This window comes from Hippopotamus amphibius, chromosome 2, assembly GCF_030028045.1.
Source record: "Hippopotamus amphibius kiboko isolate mHipAmp2 chromosome 2, mHipAmp2.hap2, whole genome shotgun sequence".
In the NCBI taxonomy this organism is placed as follows: Eukaryota; Metazoa; Chordata; class Mammalia; order Artiodactyla; family Hippopotamidae; genus Hippopotamus; species Hippopotamus amphibius.
The window spans coordinates 18767174-18785289 of record NC_080187.1 but is presented as its reverse complement, the minus strand read 5'-3'; the positions used below and the strand labels follow the sequence as shown (position 1 = coordinate 18785289).

Below are 18116 nucleotides of genomic sequence, written 5' to 3'. Positions count from 1 at the left end.
AGGTCAGAGAAAGCTTCCCCGAGAAAGAGACATTTACACTGAGACCTGAAGAATGAGGAGGAGCTTTCCTGGTGGAGATGAATAGTAGTTGGGGGCAGAATGGAGAGAGCTGTTGGAACTATGGGTGACCTGTGGATTAGAGAGCCCGACGGCCTCTCTCATGGCGCATGTGGCTTTGCCATAGTTATTAGTTGTCCAAAACTGTTTGGAAATTTCTTCAGATTCGAGACTCCTGGAAGTCTGACTTCTGGAGAAGAAAGATGATTCAAATTAAAGTCCTTTTCTTACAATTTAAATTTCCAGTCTAACTTCTACATAAACTCCAATTTCTTGAAACCTTTCTACTCTCTCATCCACAGCCAACTATTCTTGCAGTGGGCCACTATATAGAGATAGTAGACCACAGGACAGAGCACACCTGAGCTGCCGCATGTCAGACACTGCCAGACACTCGTGCTCCGTCATCTTCTTTAATCCTCATATCAACCCCAGCAGGGTGCTGTTAGCCCCATTGCACAGGGGAACCACCTTGGGCTCAGCGTACTTACAGGACTTGCTTGAATTCATTGGCTGCAAGTGCCAAGGCCCAAATTCGAACTCAGCTCTGTCTGACTCACGAGCCCAGCTCTTTCTCCTGCATGGAGCTGAGCCTCAGAAGAGGAAAGCTGGTGGGGACAGAACCTTGTCCTCAGTGCACCTGGGCATGACCCTGCCTGCTCCAGTTGGAGACATTTCACTGTGGACCCAGACTGCCAGGGAACCTTGCATGTGGGACCCCCCCCCCCCTCGCTGCCCCCCCACCCCCCAGACTGTTGACACGGAGAAAGCAGCTTTCTGAGCAGCAAAGACAGGGTGGGGAATAGATGAGGCTCCCAGCCTTGCCAGTCATCCCCGACTACCCAGACAGGAGTTTCCCCTGAGCACAAAAAGTCCTGCTTTCAGTCTCTAGCTTCTACAGCAAGATGCCTCTCAGGGTGGGAGAGGGGCCAGAGGCTGGCTTCCTTCCTCTCCTCCCCCACCCTTACCTACTGGCCTGTTTAATTCCCACCTGTACTCTTGGCCCCAGTTCCATATCATGGGACGTTCCCTGGCCATAAACTCCTAGCCTGGTGCTCAGAATCTCATTGACAGTTCAGACTGACTTCATGTACCTTCCCAAATGACAGTAATTGAGCACTTACCATGTGCTTGGCCATGTGTTAGAATCTCTGTGCATATCATTCCATTTAAATTCCAGAACCACCCAACAAAGTACACGTTTGAGACTCAGAGAGGTGGAATCACTTGTACAACGTGGCAGATCTCTGTGTAGGATTTAGGATTTCCTAACTAACTCCAAGCAAATGATAGTAGCTACTGTTTTTTGAGAGCTTACTGTTTACCAAGCATAGTGTCACCTGTTCTTACATGTGTCATTTCATTTCATCACCACAGTAGCCCTGTTACAGGTGTGGTCTTTTTTGATCCTCATAGATGATGCAGTTGAGGCTTAGAAGGGTTAAGGTCATACAGCTGTGAAGTGGTAGAGCTGAGATGCAAACCTCATAAGTCTGGAGCCATGCAGCACCTGCCTCTAACCCCTATTCTGAACCTCTGGTAGCAATGGGCTTGCACTGTACTCTTCCTTTAGTGGATGGGCCTCTTGCTTTCTGGTCCTCCTGGGCTGGGGTCCCAGGTATGAACTCCAGCCCCAGGGTTAAGCACTTAGCACCTTCTCCTGGCCTTCCTTCCTGCCTACTCCTTACCTAAACCTCTCCCAGTTCCCCAGAATTGGGGCCTCCCCATCACTTGGGCTGGAATGTCTGTCTGCTCCCTCCAGGCTTCCTCCCCTTGTTTGTCTGTTTGACACCAGCTGTTCCCCACGTCTGCCTTGTGGGGTGACCTGAGCCCCACTGGCAGGCAAGAGCAAGACAGTGCAGGAAACTCTGTCTGACAGGGGTGACCAGCTTCCCTCCCAGACACCTGCGTGCAGTGCAAGGCAGACAGGAAGGGGTGGGACTCGGCTGCTCACATGCCAGCTTATTATTTTCCTGTTGGAGCCTGGAGGAGTCTAGAATACAGAGCAGATTTCCAGAATGGCTGTTTCAACAGTTTCCCCTCATGACAATAACAGAAATATGTTCATTTCTAATTGGAATCATTCTAAGTAAGCATGTGTTAGGGGTGTAAGGGAGGAAGGAGAAACAACCTTGAAATATCCAACATACCAGGGCTTTCTAAGGAGTGGTGGCCTGGAACGCTGGGTACAGTCATGTTTTAGGAGGATGCTAAGAGACTGATTCTGGAAGATGCTTGGAGAGTTGGGGTGTAGTCCCAGTTCTACAACTTAGGTCTGTGGCCTTGGGCAGGCCAGGTCCACCTTAGGTTTTTATCTCTTGGTATTTGGATTAGACTCATGTCTGAGGACTCTCCACGTGGCTTCCTGAGTGAGGTGGTCACTGGGCAGGAACTTGAAGGCTAGTCAGGGCTGGGACCAGGGAGAATAAAAAATAATCCCTGGAACGTGTTTCAGCACAGGATGTCACACCCAACTGATGACATGAAGTGTAGGGTTGCCAGATTTATTTGCTAAATCTAAGTAAAAACCTGGTTTCTTGAGAAATGGCATGAAACCCAAATGTAGCCCATTGGTCTAAGGAGGCTAGCGATTCTATAAGATATGGGAAGATAAACAAAAGCCTTAGACGGAAAGCAGCTATCTTAGCAGAGATGATAAAGCGTTGGATGCTGAATTGCAGAGTTAGGGATCTACAGCAAGAGCTCTAACATCTCAGCTTAGCAACCAGAATGGTCCTCTGAAAAGAAGTCAGGAGGCATCACACCTCTATGCACAGCCTTTCCGTGCCTCTGCATTTTACCAGAGTGAAAACCAGTCCCCCCGACAGCCTGCATGGCCCTGTGTGCTCTGCCCACCCCCAGACCTCTCTGCCCTCCCCCTCCACTATCGGTGCCTTCACTTCACTCCAGCCCCCTGGACTCCTTGCCATCCCGCCCACACAGGCCAGGCATCCTCCTACCTTCCAGCCCTCACCACTAGCTGTTCTTTTGGCTGAGAACATTCTTCACCATTCATCCTCATGACTCACTCCAAGTCCTGTGTTCTCAGTGTGCCCCGCCCTGACCACCCACCTTACATCACCTCGGGCACTCCCACGCCCGTTTACCTTGGCTTCCATGTGTGTCTTCCTGCCATAACACATAGCACGTCGGCACATACTGTAAATTGTATTTATTAGTCTGGCAGTCACTATACCGCGCGTTGCTGGAATGAAAATTTCATGAGAGTAAGAAGGTGCATTTATGTTGGTCACTGTTATATCCCAAGCTCATGGTTGAGAACCTGCTATGTGATAGATACCGTGCTAGGCCATGAGCAAGGTGGACCTGGGCCCAGCCATGCTGCGTTCATATCTGGGGGACCAGTGGCCAGGCGTTGAGAGTACAGTAAATGCTAATGGAGACACCGCAATTGAGGAGAGTCAACAAAGCTTCCTAGGGAAGGCAACACCAGAGCGGAGACGTGGAAGGTGCAGTAGGTCTTACCCAGTGAAGGATGTAGGAAGAGGGTCAGAGATAAAGATGAGAGAGAAGAGTATTTCTGGTAGAGGGCAGAGTCTGTGCAAAGGCCCAGAATAAGGGAACACATTAAGGAAGCCCTCATTCCCTGAATATGGCTAGAGCAAAGTGCAAGAGGGGAAGGGGTAAGAGGTCAGTCTGCAGGCACGAGCAAGGCTTTTATAAGCCGTGCTGGGGAATTTAAACTTTATCCAGGGAGCAGTGGGGGTTCTGCAATGACTTTAAGCACTGGACCAGCCTAGAGGATCCTAGGTGGCTTCCTGGAAGAGGGGACGGATGTGCTCAACTTGGAAGATCAGCAAGCAACAACAGGCAAATGACTGAGCAAAGTGGACTGACTCCTCCTCGTGCAGAAATTCACTGGTTTCTGGAGTGTTATGATTTCCCCCGTGTGGGGTATAGCTTTGACTTTTTCCTGTGGGAATTAAACACTCACTTCAGCTTGATCCTGTGAAGGGAATCGGACCTTTCTCTCCCGCCAAATGACTATCATCGTGTCATAACAGCGACCATCATCAGTGCCATCACATCATAACATCATCACCACTGTCAGTGTCATCGTTTACTGAGCACATATTATACACTGCACACTGTGCAAGTGCTTTACTTGATTTTATACTTTTCCCAAGATACTTTTATGTGGCAGTACTGTTATTTTCTCCGTTTTATAGATTGACAAACTGCAGCCCCTCCCCCCCCCCCAAAAAGAAGTAACTTGCCTACTGGCATACACTGCTGCCCCACTAACAGCACAGGGAATCAAACCCCAGTCTCCTCCTCATCTAGCCTGGTGTGTGCCTCCACTTGACCCACACCTTTTCTCTATTTTCTCCTCCACTTGTCTACATTTACACAAGCTTCTGTAGCCACTGACTGCTGCACACCCCACACCAGGCACGGATCCACCCTATCCCAAAGGAGCTTCCAGGGGCGCCCTCATCCTCGGCATCAGGCCTTGGTCCCCTCGATGGCATTAAGTCCTTCTGTCAACACTATGAAGACCCAGAGACTCACTGTGGTGAAGTGACTTCCCAGGGCCGCACGGTGGGCAGGTGGACAGTCAGGCTTTCTGACCTTCAGCACAGGATGCCTCCTGCTCCCCCGCACTGCACACTCTCTGCTTGTGACCTCCCTGTTGAGTCTGAGTCAGAATCCAGCCTAAGACAGACCTTCAGCCAGGGCCCTGTGGCATTTGCCGGGCCGCATTCCTGAGCCGCGCACACACACGCGGGTGGAGGTGTTATCCTGGGCAGCTCCCCCGTGCTGAGCACCATCTCCAGGCTAGAGGAAAAAGAGAGAATCCTGGCCTTTAGTCATTGACCTGGGCTTGTTGACAGAATCCCAGAGTGGGTGGCCAAGCCGTTTATGGGACAGCCTAGCCACATGGTGCTGGGAATCCCAAATGTAAACTGGCCACCGTGGCGTTGGTGCTGTGGGTGGTAGGTTTTCTTGGGAGGCCGTCTGGGGGAGAAGGTGGGAAGCTGCTTGGGGAATCAGCACATCTGGGAATTGGGCTCAGAGCTGGCTTTATCGGGATGGGACTCTTCCCTCCATACCTAAGTGTATTCCTCTGTGAAAAGGGGACCCTGACTCCGATTCTACATGCCTCTTGGGGGATGGTGCCTAGGAGCAGTTACAAACAGGGGTGCAGATCCCAGGCCCCCTGCCAGACCAGTGACTCACATCTTTGCATCTTCGTTTCCTCTGAGATGTAAAACGAGGATAGTAAGAATAGCTGCCTTATTAGGATTGCTGGGAAGAGTGAGTGACTGGGTGCCAGGCACATAATAAGGGGTAAAAGGCGAGTGGCTGTTAAACAGACCACATAGCAGTCAGCCTGGTGCCTCCCCCTTATTCTCACTTGCTGCCAAGCTCTCGGTGTTTGGAGGGGGGTTAGAATCCTGCAGCATCTACTGAGTGACTGGTAGTGAGGCCCAGGGCAAGTTTGTTTCCTCTTAAACATTCTGAATCCTCTATTTTCCCATCTGTAAGCTGGGCAGCTAGCCTCTCGAGGTCATGTGGAGCCCATAGGCTAGCACGTGGGAATCATGAAGCATGTGGATGGCCTCAGGAAGGGCCCACATGTTTGTGCGGACAGTGGTGTTCACGGCTGTGAACCTGGCTGAACAGGCTTCCCTGTCTCCTCCAGGTCAGACCTGGGAACACCTTGGGGAGTGGGTGGAGCTCACGATCTCCACCTTCTCCTCCCAGTTGTAGGCCCTCGATCAGTGAGGACACCTATGAGGAGAGGAGACCCCCCCCCCACCCCAGGCAGGCCCTGAACAGGCAGTTCACGGATAGGCGAGAGGAAGGGCAAGGTGCCAGGCTTGTCCTCTGCACCAGGACCTTGGTGAGCCGGTCTGGAGACAGCATTGCTTCACTGGCTCCTCACCAGAACCCTCGTCTCACAGACGGGGAGACCAGGTCCACAGGTGCCAAGGGCCTGCCGAAAGTCACGCAGTGCTGCCTCCCAGCCCCCTGGCAAAGGCTCAGTAGACGCAGCTGCATTTATAAGCCTGTGGGGGCCACAAGGAGGCCCTGGACCTCTCCTCTGAGACCAAACTTTCTAGACTTCATTGTGTTCTGACTGAAGTTCCTTCCCTTAGGCTCCAGGTCCATTTCTTTGGGGAAACACTGAAACTCCCTGGGCTGGGCCAGGAAGCAAAGCGAAAGGTCACACCATGTCCCCAGAGCCAGAGCGGCCTGAGAAGCTACCTGGTGTGGGGCCCTGCCAGCTGATAACTTTGGAGAAGCCAGTGGAACTGGGGATGGCAGAAGGGGAACGTGCAAGACACAGACTTTGGAGAAAGTCTACATTTCTCATCTTTTCTGCCCAGTGCATTGCCTTCTGCCTTTCTCAGGTTGAGAAGGATTTTCAGACAGAAGGGAAGGTAGAGATCATTAAAATCAACTCAGTGTATACAGAGAGGGAACCTGAAGCCCAGAGAAGGGAAGTAGCTCGTACAAAGTCACACAGCGTGTGAGTGCCAGAGCAGAGGCTCCCTGACTTTTTCTATTCTGCCTGCATATTTGTGCTTTTGTATGTCCCTCCTTTCATGGGTCCGTCGAATGCCTGCCATGTGGTAGATAAAGACTCAGTTCAACAACAGAGGTGGTCCCAGCCCAGGCTGTGCTGGTATACAAGTGCAGAAGTGATTCCATACAAGAACAGTGTAAAGATAGAATGATGGGATACGGGATGAGTGTGATGGTGCTGTCTTCGGTCAGACTAACGAGGGAGGAGGTGGTGCTTGAGATAAGACCTGGTGAATGAAGAGGAGCTGGTCAGGAAAGAGCAGGAGCGGGGAGGAACAGGAATGGCTGAAGACTTAAAAGCAGAACACTTGGAGTATTTGAGGAACCAGCAGATAAATAGGCCGCAGACAGTGAGGGGATGAAGGGAACCAGGTGAGGTCTGAGAAGCGTGTGGAGCTCACGCAAGGCCTTGAACTCTTGCTGAGGACATTGTGTCTTATTCTGAGAGAGAGAATCTGTTGCACGTTTGCCTGTGTGAGGTGCAGCAGGAAGCATGAGAGAGAATCCAGATGTGAAGCTAACGGATCGTGGAGCCCGATGGGAAAGAGTTACAGAGAGAACTAACTGTGCAGAAGATGTGAGCGGTACCTGGGTCATCCTAATGTTAACATGTGGGCAAGGGCAGGAGGATGGGGTGGATCCGGGGGAAAAGAGGCTACCTAAGTCGCGGAGGTGGGAGAGAGGGGACGGTAGGCAGGAAAGGTGTCACGGACGGGAGACACGAACCTGTGGGAAATCTGAGTCAGCACACGTGCACTCAGCATTGAGTGGCCCCGGAGTGTTAGGCCATGTGCTGGGAGCTTTTGCATCTTTCTTGTTGGGTCCTCACAACCAAATGAAATACGTTGTTTTTTCTTAATCACCCTTTTGTAGATGCAGAAACTCAGGGTGATGGTGCTGAAGGGGTTTTTTTCCCCAAGTTGTCCAGCGAGTATGATGCAGGTGAAGGTGCTGATAACCCAGGCCTCTCGGCTCACGTGGCGGTGGTGTCCCCACTGAACCTCAGCTCTTAGACTGTGATGTGGCTCTGCCCTCAGTTCCTCCCCTTGGACTGGAGGATTTGCTCTAGGGCTCTTCCAGTTCTAACATTCTCTGCTTCTCTGAGAGGGGAAGAGGTTGCAGAAGAATATCCTAGATGGGATGGTACCACCTCTGCACAGGCGTGGAGGCTGGGGAGTGCCCTGAACGGGGCACCGTGAGCAGCTGTAAGCAGCAAGGCAGGCTCTGTATGGAAGCAGCAGCTCTGGGGATGCTCCCACAGCCTCATGCACTTGTGAGCTTAAACTGAAAAGAGAAACAAAGAGGTGCACTAGCCTGAGTGCAGTGAGAGAGCCAGAGAGAGATGGAGAAGCGAACAGACCTGCATTCGTATTCTGTGGCTTAGGCCCGGGGGAAACAAGAGTGAACAAGGCTGACGCAGTCGCTGCCTTGCTGAGTGAGAGAGAGGAGCACTGGGCCTGCACTGCCTGCTGGGAGTTTTTCATCGGCTGGTTCATTATCTCTTGTCACAACCTCTGGGGGTGTGTGCTTTCATCACTCCCATTTCATGAAGGAGTTAACTGAGGCTCAGAGAAATTGTCACATGTTCAAGGTCACACCTCAGTTAGATGAGAGAGCTGGGGCTTATACGTCACTTTTTCTATTTATTCCTACATTTTAAATTATTGAAAAGTTGCAGGATGGAGAGAGGTTGGGAGGGAAAGATGGAAGGAAGTAGTGGGGAAGGGAAGAAGAGAGGGCATAAGGGCAGAGAGAAAAAGAGTTATAGAGAATGAGCCCACAAACTAGAGAGACAAAGATGCTCTCCAGGCCTGTGTGAGCACTGAGACCCTGCCCAGGCAGGAGGCGAATGAGGTCATTAAATCCATCTGCGCAGATGGGGGACCCTCTGGGGAGAGTTATATGCAAATGTCATGATGCAACGAGGTGAAATCCACTCGCGTCAGCCCAGGCTGGGGCTCAAGCAGGGACTGCGCTGTGCTCTTTGGAAAGACAGAGCGTCCACTGCGTGGGGAGGACGTTTACTCTGCTGGGCTCTTTCTCACAGTTTCTAGAAAGGAAAGCCAGCCCAAGGTCACAGAGCGTGTGAAGGGATGGACTGGGAACTGAAACTCGGGCCTCTCACTTTTTCTTTTTAAATTTCTATTAATTTTTTCCAACTTTCATAATATATACATATATCGAATTGTCATATACGCCTCTCACTTTTTCTCATGCTGAAATCTGCTCCCGAGATCCTTCAACCAAATTTTCTGCAGAAATCTCTCTGTGAAATATTCCCCGCCAGGATTTCAGCCCCCTAGAAGGTGGTCTGAGCTTAGTGACAGACGCTTTTGTTGTTTTCATCATTGCCTACCAAAATCAAAATTACCAATGTGTGCAGAGAGTTATGTTTTCTTAAAAGACACTGTCGCATCCTTTATATCAGGGGCCCCCAAGTCCCAAAGCCCCCACCGGTACCGCGGCCTGTTAGGAACCCGGGCCGCACAGCAGGAGGTGAGCGGCGGGCCAGCTTCATCTGCTGCTGCCTATCACTCACATTACTGCCTGAACCCACCCCTCACCGCCAAGTCTGTGGAAAACCTGTCTTCCGTGAAACCGGTCCCTTGTGTCAGAAAGGTTGGGACCACTGCTTTACATCACGTGATCGCTGCAACAGTCCTATAAGTTAGATACTCCACTGTACAAGTCTATTAACCAACTCTCGTGTAGTGCATTCCCGTTTTTCACCCGTGATTTCATTCAGCCCTCAGAGTCCACAGTGCAAGGTGGGTCTTATTCTACCGATTCCACAGATAGGAACCTGGGGTCAGGGGGAGGTTGCTTGTCCTACTTTAAATACTAGATTTGTCACTTGTTATGTTGGGCCATCGCCTGCCCCCTTCTGAGCCTCAGTTTCTCCTTCTGTAAAAGGGCAGTCGTTTTAGTGTCTGTCTTACAGAGCTGTCAAAGGATTCAGTGTTTGCCTGTTTGGAAACCGTTTCGCACATTGCCTGACCTGTCATAAATGCCCCTGAAAATGGGAAGCGCTCTGATAAATGACCATGGTGATCTTGATGAACGTTATCATGGGGCTAGCAAGAAGCAGAGCCGCGACTTGAACTTGGATCTGCTGCCCCCCAAATCCAGTGATCGGCCCTCTGCCCTGCACTGCCTCTCTGAAAATCGCTGCTTCCACCTCAACCACCTGGCTCACCTCTTCTGCCTTTCTCTCTGCAGGTCACCCCCTTCCCTATGTCTTGTGACCTACAGGGTGACTGTGCTTGTCGGGACCCCCAGGCCCAAGAACACAGCCGGAAAGACCTCCGAGGATACAGCCATGGCTAAGGAAGGACAAGGAGCTGTCAAAGAATTCCCAGCGCCAGGACCCGCATCCCTTTGGTATTGATTTCACAGTCAGCTGCTCAATGGAATGGCCTCTCCACACCAGGGATCCTTAGCACCCAACCGGTCTGCCTTTAATTTCACCCAGGAAGGACTTGTAGTGGGGGTGTGTGAACCAAGTCTCGCCATGTTGAATGATGGAATGAAATCCCATCCCAAAGTCTTGGGTGGATTGCATATACAGCATGCAGTCCCTGAGCCTCCTAAAATTCTAACCATTTGTCACATGACCACAGCAAGAAACATGTCCTGTATCTAGGAGTGTGCCCATCTGTGGTTAGTACGCATGCATGCACAGGTACCCATGCAGACATCCGCATGGGGGCAGTTTTGGAGACTGAGTAGAGAAAGACTGGGACAGACTCAGTCTTTCCTCTCCCAAGCTCCTAGCCAATACTGTCCTTGGGAGAAAGGGAGTTACAGAAACTGCTAAGACCAGGTGTTGAAATGCCAAGATAGCTCACACCCTGAGACTTAGAATACGTACGGTGTGCACAAGTGTGCAGTCCTCTGGGATTGTAAGTGAAATGATCTCTGATCACCTACCGTCTAGGGAAGTAGAGCCCATGAAGAGGTAAAGAATCCAAGGTATGCAAAGCCCCCCAGTTTTTCTGCTGCCATGGGGGATTTTACCCCATCTCCACGGTTTGAGGTCAAGCTGGAAATGGCTTAGGATTACAATGTCAAGGTATTATAACAGCCCCCTGCTTGAGGCTTGAGGCCATAAAATCCCTCCCATTCCCCAAATCTTGCCTTGGGACCACATTTGCTGCTACTTTTCTGGCTGCTCTATCCTATACATTGAGTACCCCAAGATGGTAGAACTAGGTTAGGAAAAACCCCACACAACCAAACAGTCTGCCTTAAAAGTGACCCACATTTTCCCACAGCGCCTCACCTCTTAGCCCTTTTGCAAGAGAAAACCCTTCATTGGCCCACATGGTGAGAAGTGAAGTCCCCCGTGGGTGGGCTTCTCATCTGGAAGGGAACTGAGGGACTTAAGATCCTGGAACCCTCACTGAGAGTCCAGAATGTCTAAGCCAGTGTTAGACTTTATAATCACATGGAACAGTGTTACATTTCTATGATGTTGGAGCCTCCAGAGACTGTTGGAATTGCAGGGACTCTTGAGTTATCCTCCTTATCCAAGCCTTCCTGCCCCTCTAGGCTAGAGCAGGCTTTGGATCTGAGGACCTCACTGTTGTCCTGAGTGGCTATAAGTCTGGAACAGAGAATCATCTTGGATGGGATCTGTCTGGACTGTGTTCTAGAGGGGCCATCAGAGGAGAGCTAAAGAGTTCACAGCCTTAGTCCCCAACAACCCAGCACGGTCATCATGCTTTGCACATAGTCTTCCAGCTCCTGGTACCCCAACCACACCTGTGGTTGGGCAGCCCTTCCCTCTCTACCATGTTCAGCCTCCAAAAGTTAAGAGGAAATTAGCCAAATGCACATAGAAGCCTCCACCTCTTTGGGGTCCTCTTTGCCTCTGTTCAGCCAGTTACCTGTCCACTCCTTTTGAATTAATATGGAAAGAGACGATTACAGAATGAGGTGGAGAGAATGCTTAAGTTTGATGTGATTTCTGAAACTGAGAAAGTGGGGAGATGGGAGGGTCTAAACTAGACATACCACATAACGTTTGCTACAAATCATCTCAAGTCTAGTGAAGGAAGACCACCCACAAAAACAAAGTGTAGCGTAGAAATGGAAAATTCCAGGCGCGTGGGCCGACCCCCTCATTCCTGCATCCAGTGCAGGCGTTGTTAATCAGCTATAGCCCTCTTTCCAATGGGGACCAAAAACAACTTCAGAAACCTTCTTACTGTATCACCCCCAACAGCAATTACCTGCTGATCGAGAACACTTGAGAAGACATTTATTGGCCCTCTATGGTCTGTTATAAGAAATATATCAAGGTGCTTCTTGCACAGGTGCCCACAAATAAGGATGCAGTGCTTAGATAGTTTTGTGTGGCTCGTACAATATTACAGACTCTGAGATTGAGTTCCAGGCTTTGCACGTTAAGGCCTGGCTCAAATTCTCTGTTTCCTTCTTACCAACTCATATCTCGTGTATATTCAGGGCATGTTTTTGTTTTTTCTTCCTCTAATTACCAGGACCAATCCTTGGCAAAATAATTATATATGCATTGATCCCATTTTGTACCCCTCTCCACTATCTTAGAACTCTTGCCAACTCTTAGAGCCCCTCTCCTGCCCTAGCTGAGTTATCAGCCTGGGTGGTGCTAGCTAGGAAGGAAAACACTAAGAAAGATAACAGAGTCAGCCCTCCCAGTTGCTTTTTTTACATCAATTAGTGCAAAAAGCCTTGGAGACCCAAAGACAACATTACTAATGGTGGGGTGGCAGGAATCACAGAAGAACCTCACCAGCTTCCCTTCAATTGACTCCCATGCTCCTTCCTCCTTCACCCACACACACTCTTCAGCAAAGTTTGGAGGCTGACGTCTACCTTCAGATTCTCAGACTGATCGAGCCCTTACGAGCAAAGAGCCTCCCAGTCTCCTTCTTACCATCATTCAAACCCATTACTCACAAATTCGTATTTGCCAAGGATATTAGGTGGGAAAGACTGCTTGACGGACAGCCAGCCTCGGCCCCACACACAAGGTGTCATTAATAGGCCCTTCTCAAACCTTAGTGGGGGACAGTCAGCTCTGTTCATGCAATGCACTGATTCTCGGTTTCATTTTCTTTCTGGGGATAAACTCAGTTTCTCATCCCTTGATCATCTCCAGTTTAGGACAGTGGAGTACTCACAAGCAGGCAGCTCGGAAGCACTATTATCTGTCAGCAGCTCAGAGGTCCTAAAGCACTTGGAGGTTCTGAAGTCGTATTAGCTTCTTCAGAACTTTCTTCAGAACTTGGAGGTTCTGAAGAAGTATTAGCCTGTTAACAGCAAGAAAGAAAAGATAAGGTGGACAGTTCTCCAATCCTTCTCTTAGGAAGACTTCCGAGCCATAACCCTACTGACTGCCAGAGGACTTGCATTACCCCCCAGATTCTGTGCCAACCACCTTTTAAGGGAAGATAGTCCTTGGGAAGTCCATTCTGGTGGCTGAATTGGAGTGTTACGAAACGGAGAGATCAATGGTTGTAAATAGTAAGGCTCTGAAGATGGAGGGTATCAACTGCTACTCCTGGCTTCAGCACGTTGAGTCACTGCCTAGACAGTTCTCTTGGTCTTCTTCCCACCTTGGCCAATGCTTCAATGCTATTTGTTGAAAATAGTTCTTTGAGACAGATTTCGGCTACCTCCCTTCCAGGTTTGATTTAACTTGGTTCTGTCAATTTGTTATAGGTCTTACCTGTGTTAAGAAAGGAAAGAGAGAGAGGAGAAAGGAAGGAAGGAGGGAAGAAAGAAAGGAAACCATAACGTTTTGAGGTTTTGTGTTTTTTGTTTTTTTTTTTCTGGAACTACTTCAAGTGGGAAAATTAAAAGAAGAAATTGATGGTGACACAGCTGTACAGATAGAGATTAATAGAAGACAAGGAGATTAAAAGTAAATAAAATGCATGATTAAAAATAAGAATTTTTAAAAACCTATTTTTGTGCTTCCTGAAGGACATTGTTTATTCTGCAGACTGAGTAGGTAGACACAAACATAAAGGTTTCCCTAGCAGGAGTAGAATGGGATTTTATATCGCTGTCTGTTATTTTCTGTACATTGTGGTAGGTCCAGGAAATAAGGCATCTTTCCCCTTAATATGTAGTTGTTGTTGTTGTTAGGGGGGCATTTTGTCTATTTGTTTGGTGTCAATCAGTGATAGCAGGGAGTGGGGAGGGCTTGAAATTCGTTTTTCCAAATATTAAGGGGACATATTGTGTCGCGCTTTTCACATTATAAAATGTTTGTATTTACCATTAGAGCACTGGGCTTTATAAAGTCTGCACTTAGAATCACACTGCACAGTCCACTTTCCTAAAAAGCTGCTACATGACCAGACAGGTAGTTCCCATCGTTTTTGAGAAACAGAACAGACAAAGCAAACAACAAATATAAAACTAAATAGCAAAAGAATAAAAGCCTATTCTTGTAATTTGCTCGTTTTGCCAAATTCCTACTAATCATTCATTCTTCAAAAGAAATGTGTAATAGCCAAGAGAGGAATTACGTCCCTAGAGTAAGAACACAGAATTCTTGACTCCAGGCAGCAGTTTGCTCAGTGATCTTGAACAAGTCATCATATTGCCTCTCCATTTGCCTCAGTTTCTCCAGCTGCAAAATGGGGATAATACTACTTACCTACCTCACAGTGGGAGGGCGGAGATTGTGAGGCCCTGAGGTTTTAAAGGGGCTGTGGCAATCTGTGAGAGCCAAGGCTTGACACAAAGTCTATGGGTTATTTTTCAAGAATGCACAGGCCCATTGGCCACTTAAGAAAGACAGGGAGTGCTCATTTGATATATCAAGGAGTAAAGGTGGAGCTCCTAGATTAGAATCCACCTGAAGAGAGAGGCTTGCATTTGAGAATATTTCATTTGTAGATAAATTGGACTTTCTCCCCCTTATTCTGGCCTTTACTGGTTCTATAATTTGATTTAAAAAACCCAGTGACTTCCTACAGTGTAAAAGTCAGCTTACTGTTTATTCAAGACTTCTGGGCCATTTCCAACTTTATAGAGGAAGGGAGTCCCTAAAATCTCTTTTTCTTCTCAGACTTAAAATTCCACATCAAGTGTTCCATTTAAAGAAGATATGGCATTCTGAGTGTAAACTCGGGGCTTCTTAAACTCTACACCAGCAGTCAGTGAGGAGAAGTTTGAACAGTTATTGACTTGCTTCCTTGGGTCTCTATAATCAATAACCTGTCCGCAGATATCTATCTATATAAAGATATTATATATAAATATAAATTTACATATATATGCACATGTATATATAGTTGTACATATATGTGTGTATATATATACTTAAATGTAATATTTACAAAATAAAACTGTGATCTCGTCTAGAGAAAATGTATTCATATTACAAACTGCTCTTCCATATTTATGTATCATATTATACCTTTTTATTATTGTTATAATTATTATGGGTATTTCTAATTATTATGATGTTGAAATCTGTTTGGCATCTTCTGGAAACTACCAAAAAATGACTTTCCATTGATGTGCTTAAAATGTGTTCTCAAGAGAATTCTACTGGCCTATTATAAAAAAGAAAAAAAAAAAAAAAAGGAAGAAAACAATCTAAGCACCAAAAACAAAACGCAATTCCAATCCTTTTTCTGTACCTCACGCGCATAAATTTGCTGCTCCTTTTTTGGGTTTTATTTTTTCCTGTTTATGTGTTTTTATGGATCTAAGTTAAGTCTTTCAGCAATATATAAAAATGTAAATAGTAAACTTTATTTATTAAGAATGTCATCTTTTTTAATTTATATTTACACAATTGTTCATCTAATTTATTTTTTCTATACGGTTTTAAATACTCAGACATATTTTGCTGTTCATGATATTTTTATCCTGTTCTCATGGATTTGTTTTTCCATACTGTTTTCTCTGGTCTCAATTACAGGTTGGATCTCACAAAAAAAATAATGTCAAAGACAAATATTTTGCCACTGTTGATTACTATACCTTAAAGTTCTATATTATGAAAATATATAATAGCTTGTATGCTTCAAAAGTAGTGGTGTGGTTTTTGTCTGTTGTGGAAATCTAAAATACTCTCACATATGCACACTAACATGGAAGAGAATGCCAGCACCCAGAATTAGATGATCAGTGGTAGCAGGAAGTTGAATCTAATATACACCCAATCTTCTACAGAAATAATTCCTGAAGGCATCTACACTTTGCATATGCAAAAACTGAAAACCATTCTTACATGTTATAAGAAAGTTCAGTTTTCAGGGAGCTAAAATGAATATCACTTCCGGTCATATCTAGTATTTTGGATGCTCTCTTCAACAATATACTTCAGCATAATCATTATTTTCATTTTTTTCCTTCATAATTGAACACTCAGTCATCCAATTTATCAAATGAACTGGTAGCCGAGAACAAAGTTTTGCTGTTTTTGAGCTGCCCATTGGATCTCATTTTTCATCTCACCACCACTTAGTAGCTACATGATCTTTGGAAAGTTATTTAATTGTTCTAAGATTTAGCTTTCCTGTTTATAAAATGGAAATAAGTAAAAGTACCCACCTCATGAAGTTGTTGTTAGAATGAGCTAAGATAGATATGCAAAGATTTTAGAGCTGTGCCAGACACACATTATATTAACTCTTGTTATGATTATCATGAGACATGGCTGCTTATGACAAGTAGTAATAATGCACTGTTTTCTAATATCTACTTGCTTTTTAAAATCATAAAAACAGGATTCACTAAAGCATTCAAAAGCTTGCACAGGCATTGAATGCACTGTACACTGAGCTATGGGCTGGCAGTACCACCATGATATAGGTTTATCTGCTGACACTTGAAATCTTGAATTCTGCACACAAGAGTAGTTTGGGGACATCAGTGTGAATTACATAAAAGGGAAAGAGGAGATAAGTCAAGAACTACCCATAGCAGGTTGTCTGGACTCCTTAAAAACACAAGCCACTGGCAGACATGAGGGAGGGCACCAAATAATAAAGCAAGAGTCATTGCTGAATTCTACCAGATGACAGGCTATTTCCAAAGTAAGATACTTTATTAAAGAGAATGTTTTACTCAGTTCTATTCAATTCACTGTGAAGACTGAGACAAGATTTAAAGAACAGGTTTAATGAAAAGAGGCAAATATTTCCCAAATAAATTAAGAGAGAAAGTCTTTTTTGTGTGTGTGGAGGCCAATACCACACTGTTTTGATTACTGTAGCTTTGTAGTATTGTCTGACATCTGGAAGAGTTATGCCTCCAGCTTTGTTCTTTTTCTTCAGTATTGCTTTGGCAATTCTGGGTCTTTTGTGGTTTCATATACATTTTAGGATTGTTTGTTCTACTTATGTGAAAAATGTCACAGGTAATGGGCAGAAGACCTAAATAGGCATTTCTCCAAAGAAGACATACAGATGGCCAAGAGGCACATGAAAAGCTGCTCAACATCACTGATTATTAAAGGAATGCAAATCAAAACTACAATGAGGTATCGCCTCACACCAGTTAGAATGGGCATCATCAGAAAATCTACAAACAATGAATGCTGGAGAGGGTGTGGAGAAAAAGAAACCCTCTTGCACTGTTGGTAGGAATGTAAATTGATACAGCCACTATGGAGAACAGTATGGATGTTCATTGAAAAACTAAAAATAGAATCACCATATGACCCAGCAATCCCACTACTGGGCATTTACCCAGAGAAAACCAAAATTCAAAAAGACACACGCACTCCAATGTTCATTGCAGCACTATTTACAATAGCCAGGTCATGGAAGCAACCTAAATGTCCATCAATAGATGAATGGATAAAGAAGATGTGGTACATGCATACAATGGAATATTACTCGGCCATAAAGAACAAAATCGGGACATTTGTAGAGACATGGATGGACCTAGAGACTGTCATACAGACTGAAGTAAGTCAGAAGGAGAAAAACAAATATCATATATTAATGCATATATGTGGAATCCAGAAAAATGGTACAGGTCAACTAGTTTGCAAGGCAGAAACAGACGTAGAGAACAAACATATGGACACCAAGAGGGAAAAGCTGGGGGATGGGGGGATGAATTGGAAGATTGGGATTGCCATATATACATTACTAATAAGAAAAAAATTATCAAATCATACACTTTAAATATATGCAGGTTATTGTATGTTAATTATATCTCAATAAAAATCCTTAAAAAATCTCATAGGTAATTTGATAGGGACCATATTAAATCTGTAGATTGCTTTGGGTAGTATGGCCATTTTAATTACACCAATTCTTCCAATCCAGGAACATGGGATATCTTTCCATTTGCATGAATCATTTTCAATTTCTTTTATCAATATTTTATAGTTCTCATTGAATAAATCTTTCACCACCTTGGTTAGATTTATTCCCAGGGTGTCATTGTTGTTGTTTTGTTTGTTTGGTTTTTTGATGCAATTTTAAAGAGTTTTTTTTTTCACTTTCTCTTTCTGATATTTCACTGTGTAAAGATATGCA

At 46.0% G+C, this 18116-nt stretch overlaps 1 protein-coding gene and 1 long non-coding RNA gene across 2 annotated transcripts in view; one reads left to right on the top strand and one right to left on the bottom strand.

Annotated features, from left to right (window-relative positions):
• Window positions 1–15301, top strand: part of PAPPA (pappalysin 1) — a 238374-nt gene extending 223073 nt beyond the window's left edge. The window contains exon 22 of the mRNA XM_057721438.1: window positions 9832–15301. Within this exon, the coding sequence (XP_057577421.1) occupies window positions 9832–9939 (108 nt within the window). The 3' untranslated portion in view covers window positions 9940–15301. The remainder of the gene's footprint in view (window positions 1–9831) is intronic.
• On the bottom strand, window positions 94–4704 carry LOC130844978 (uncharacterized). The gene is made up of 3 exons (XR_009051299.1): window positions 4591–4704; window positions 3165–3262; window positions 94–247 (listed from the first exon to the last, which is right to left on the bottom strand). It is a non-coding gene; the product is annotated as an uncharacterized LOC130844978 (long non-coding RNA).
• Window positions 15302–18116: the final 2815 nt, after the last annotated feature.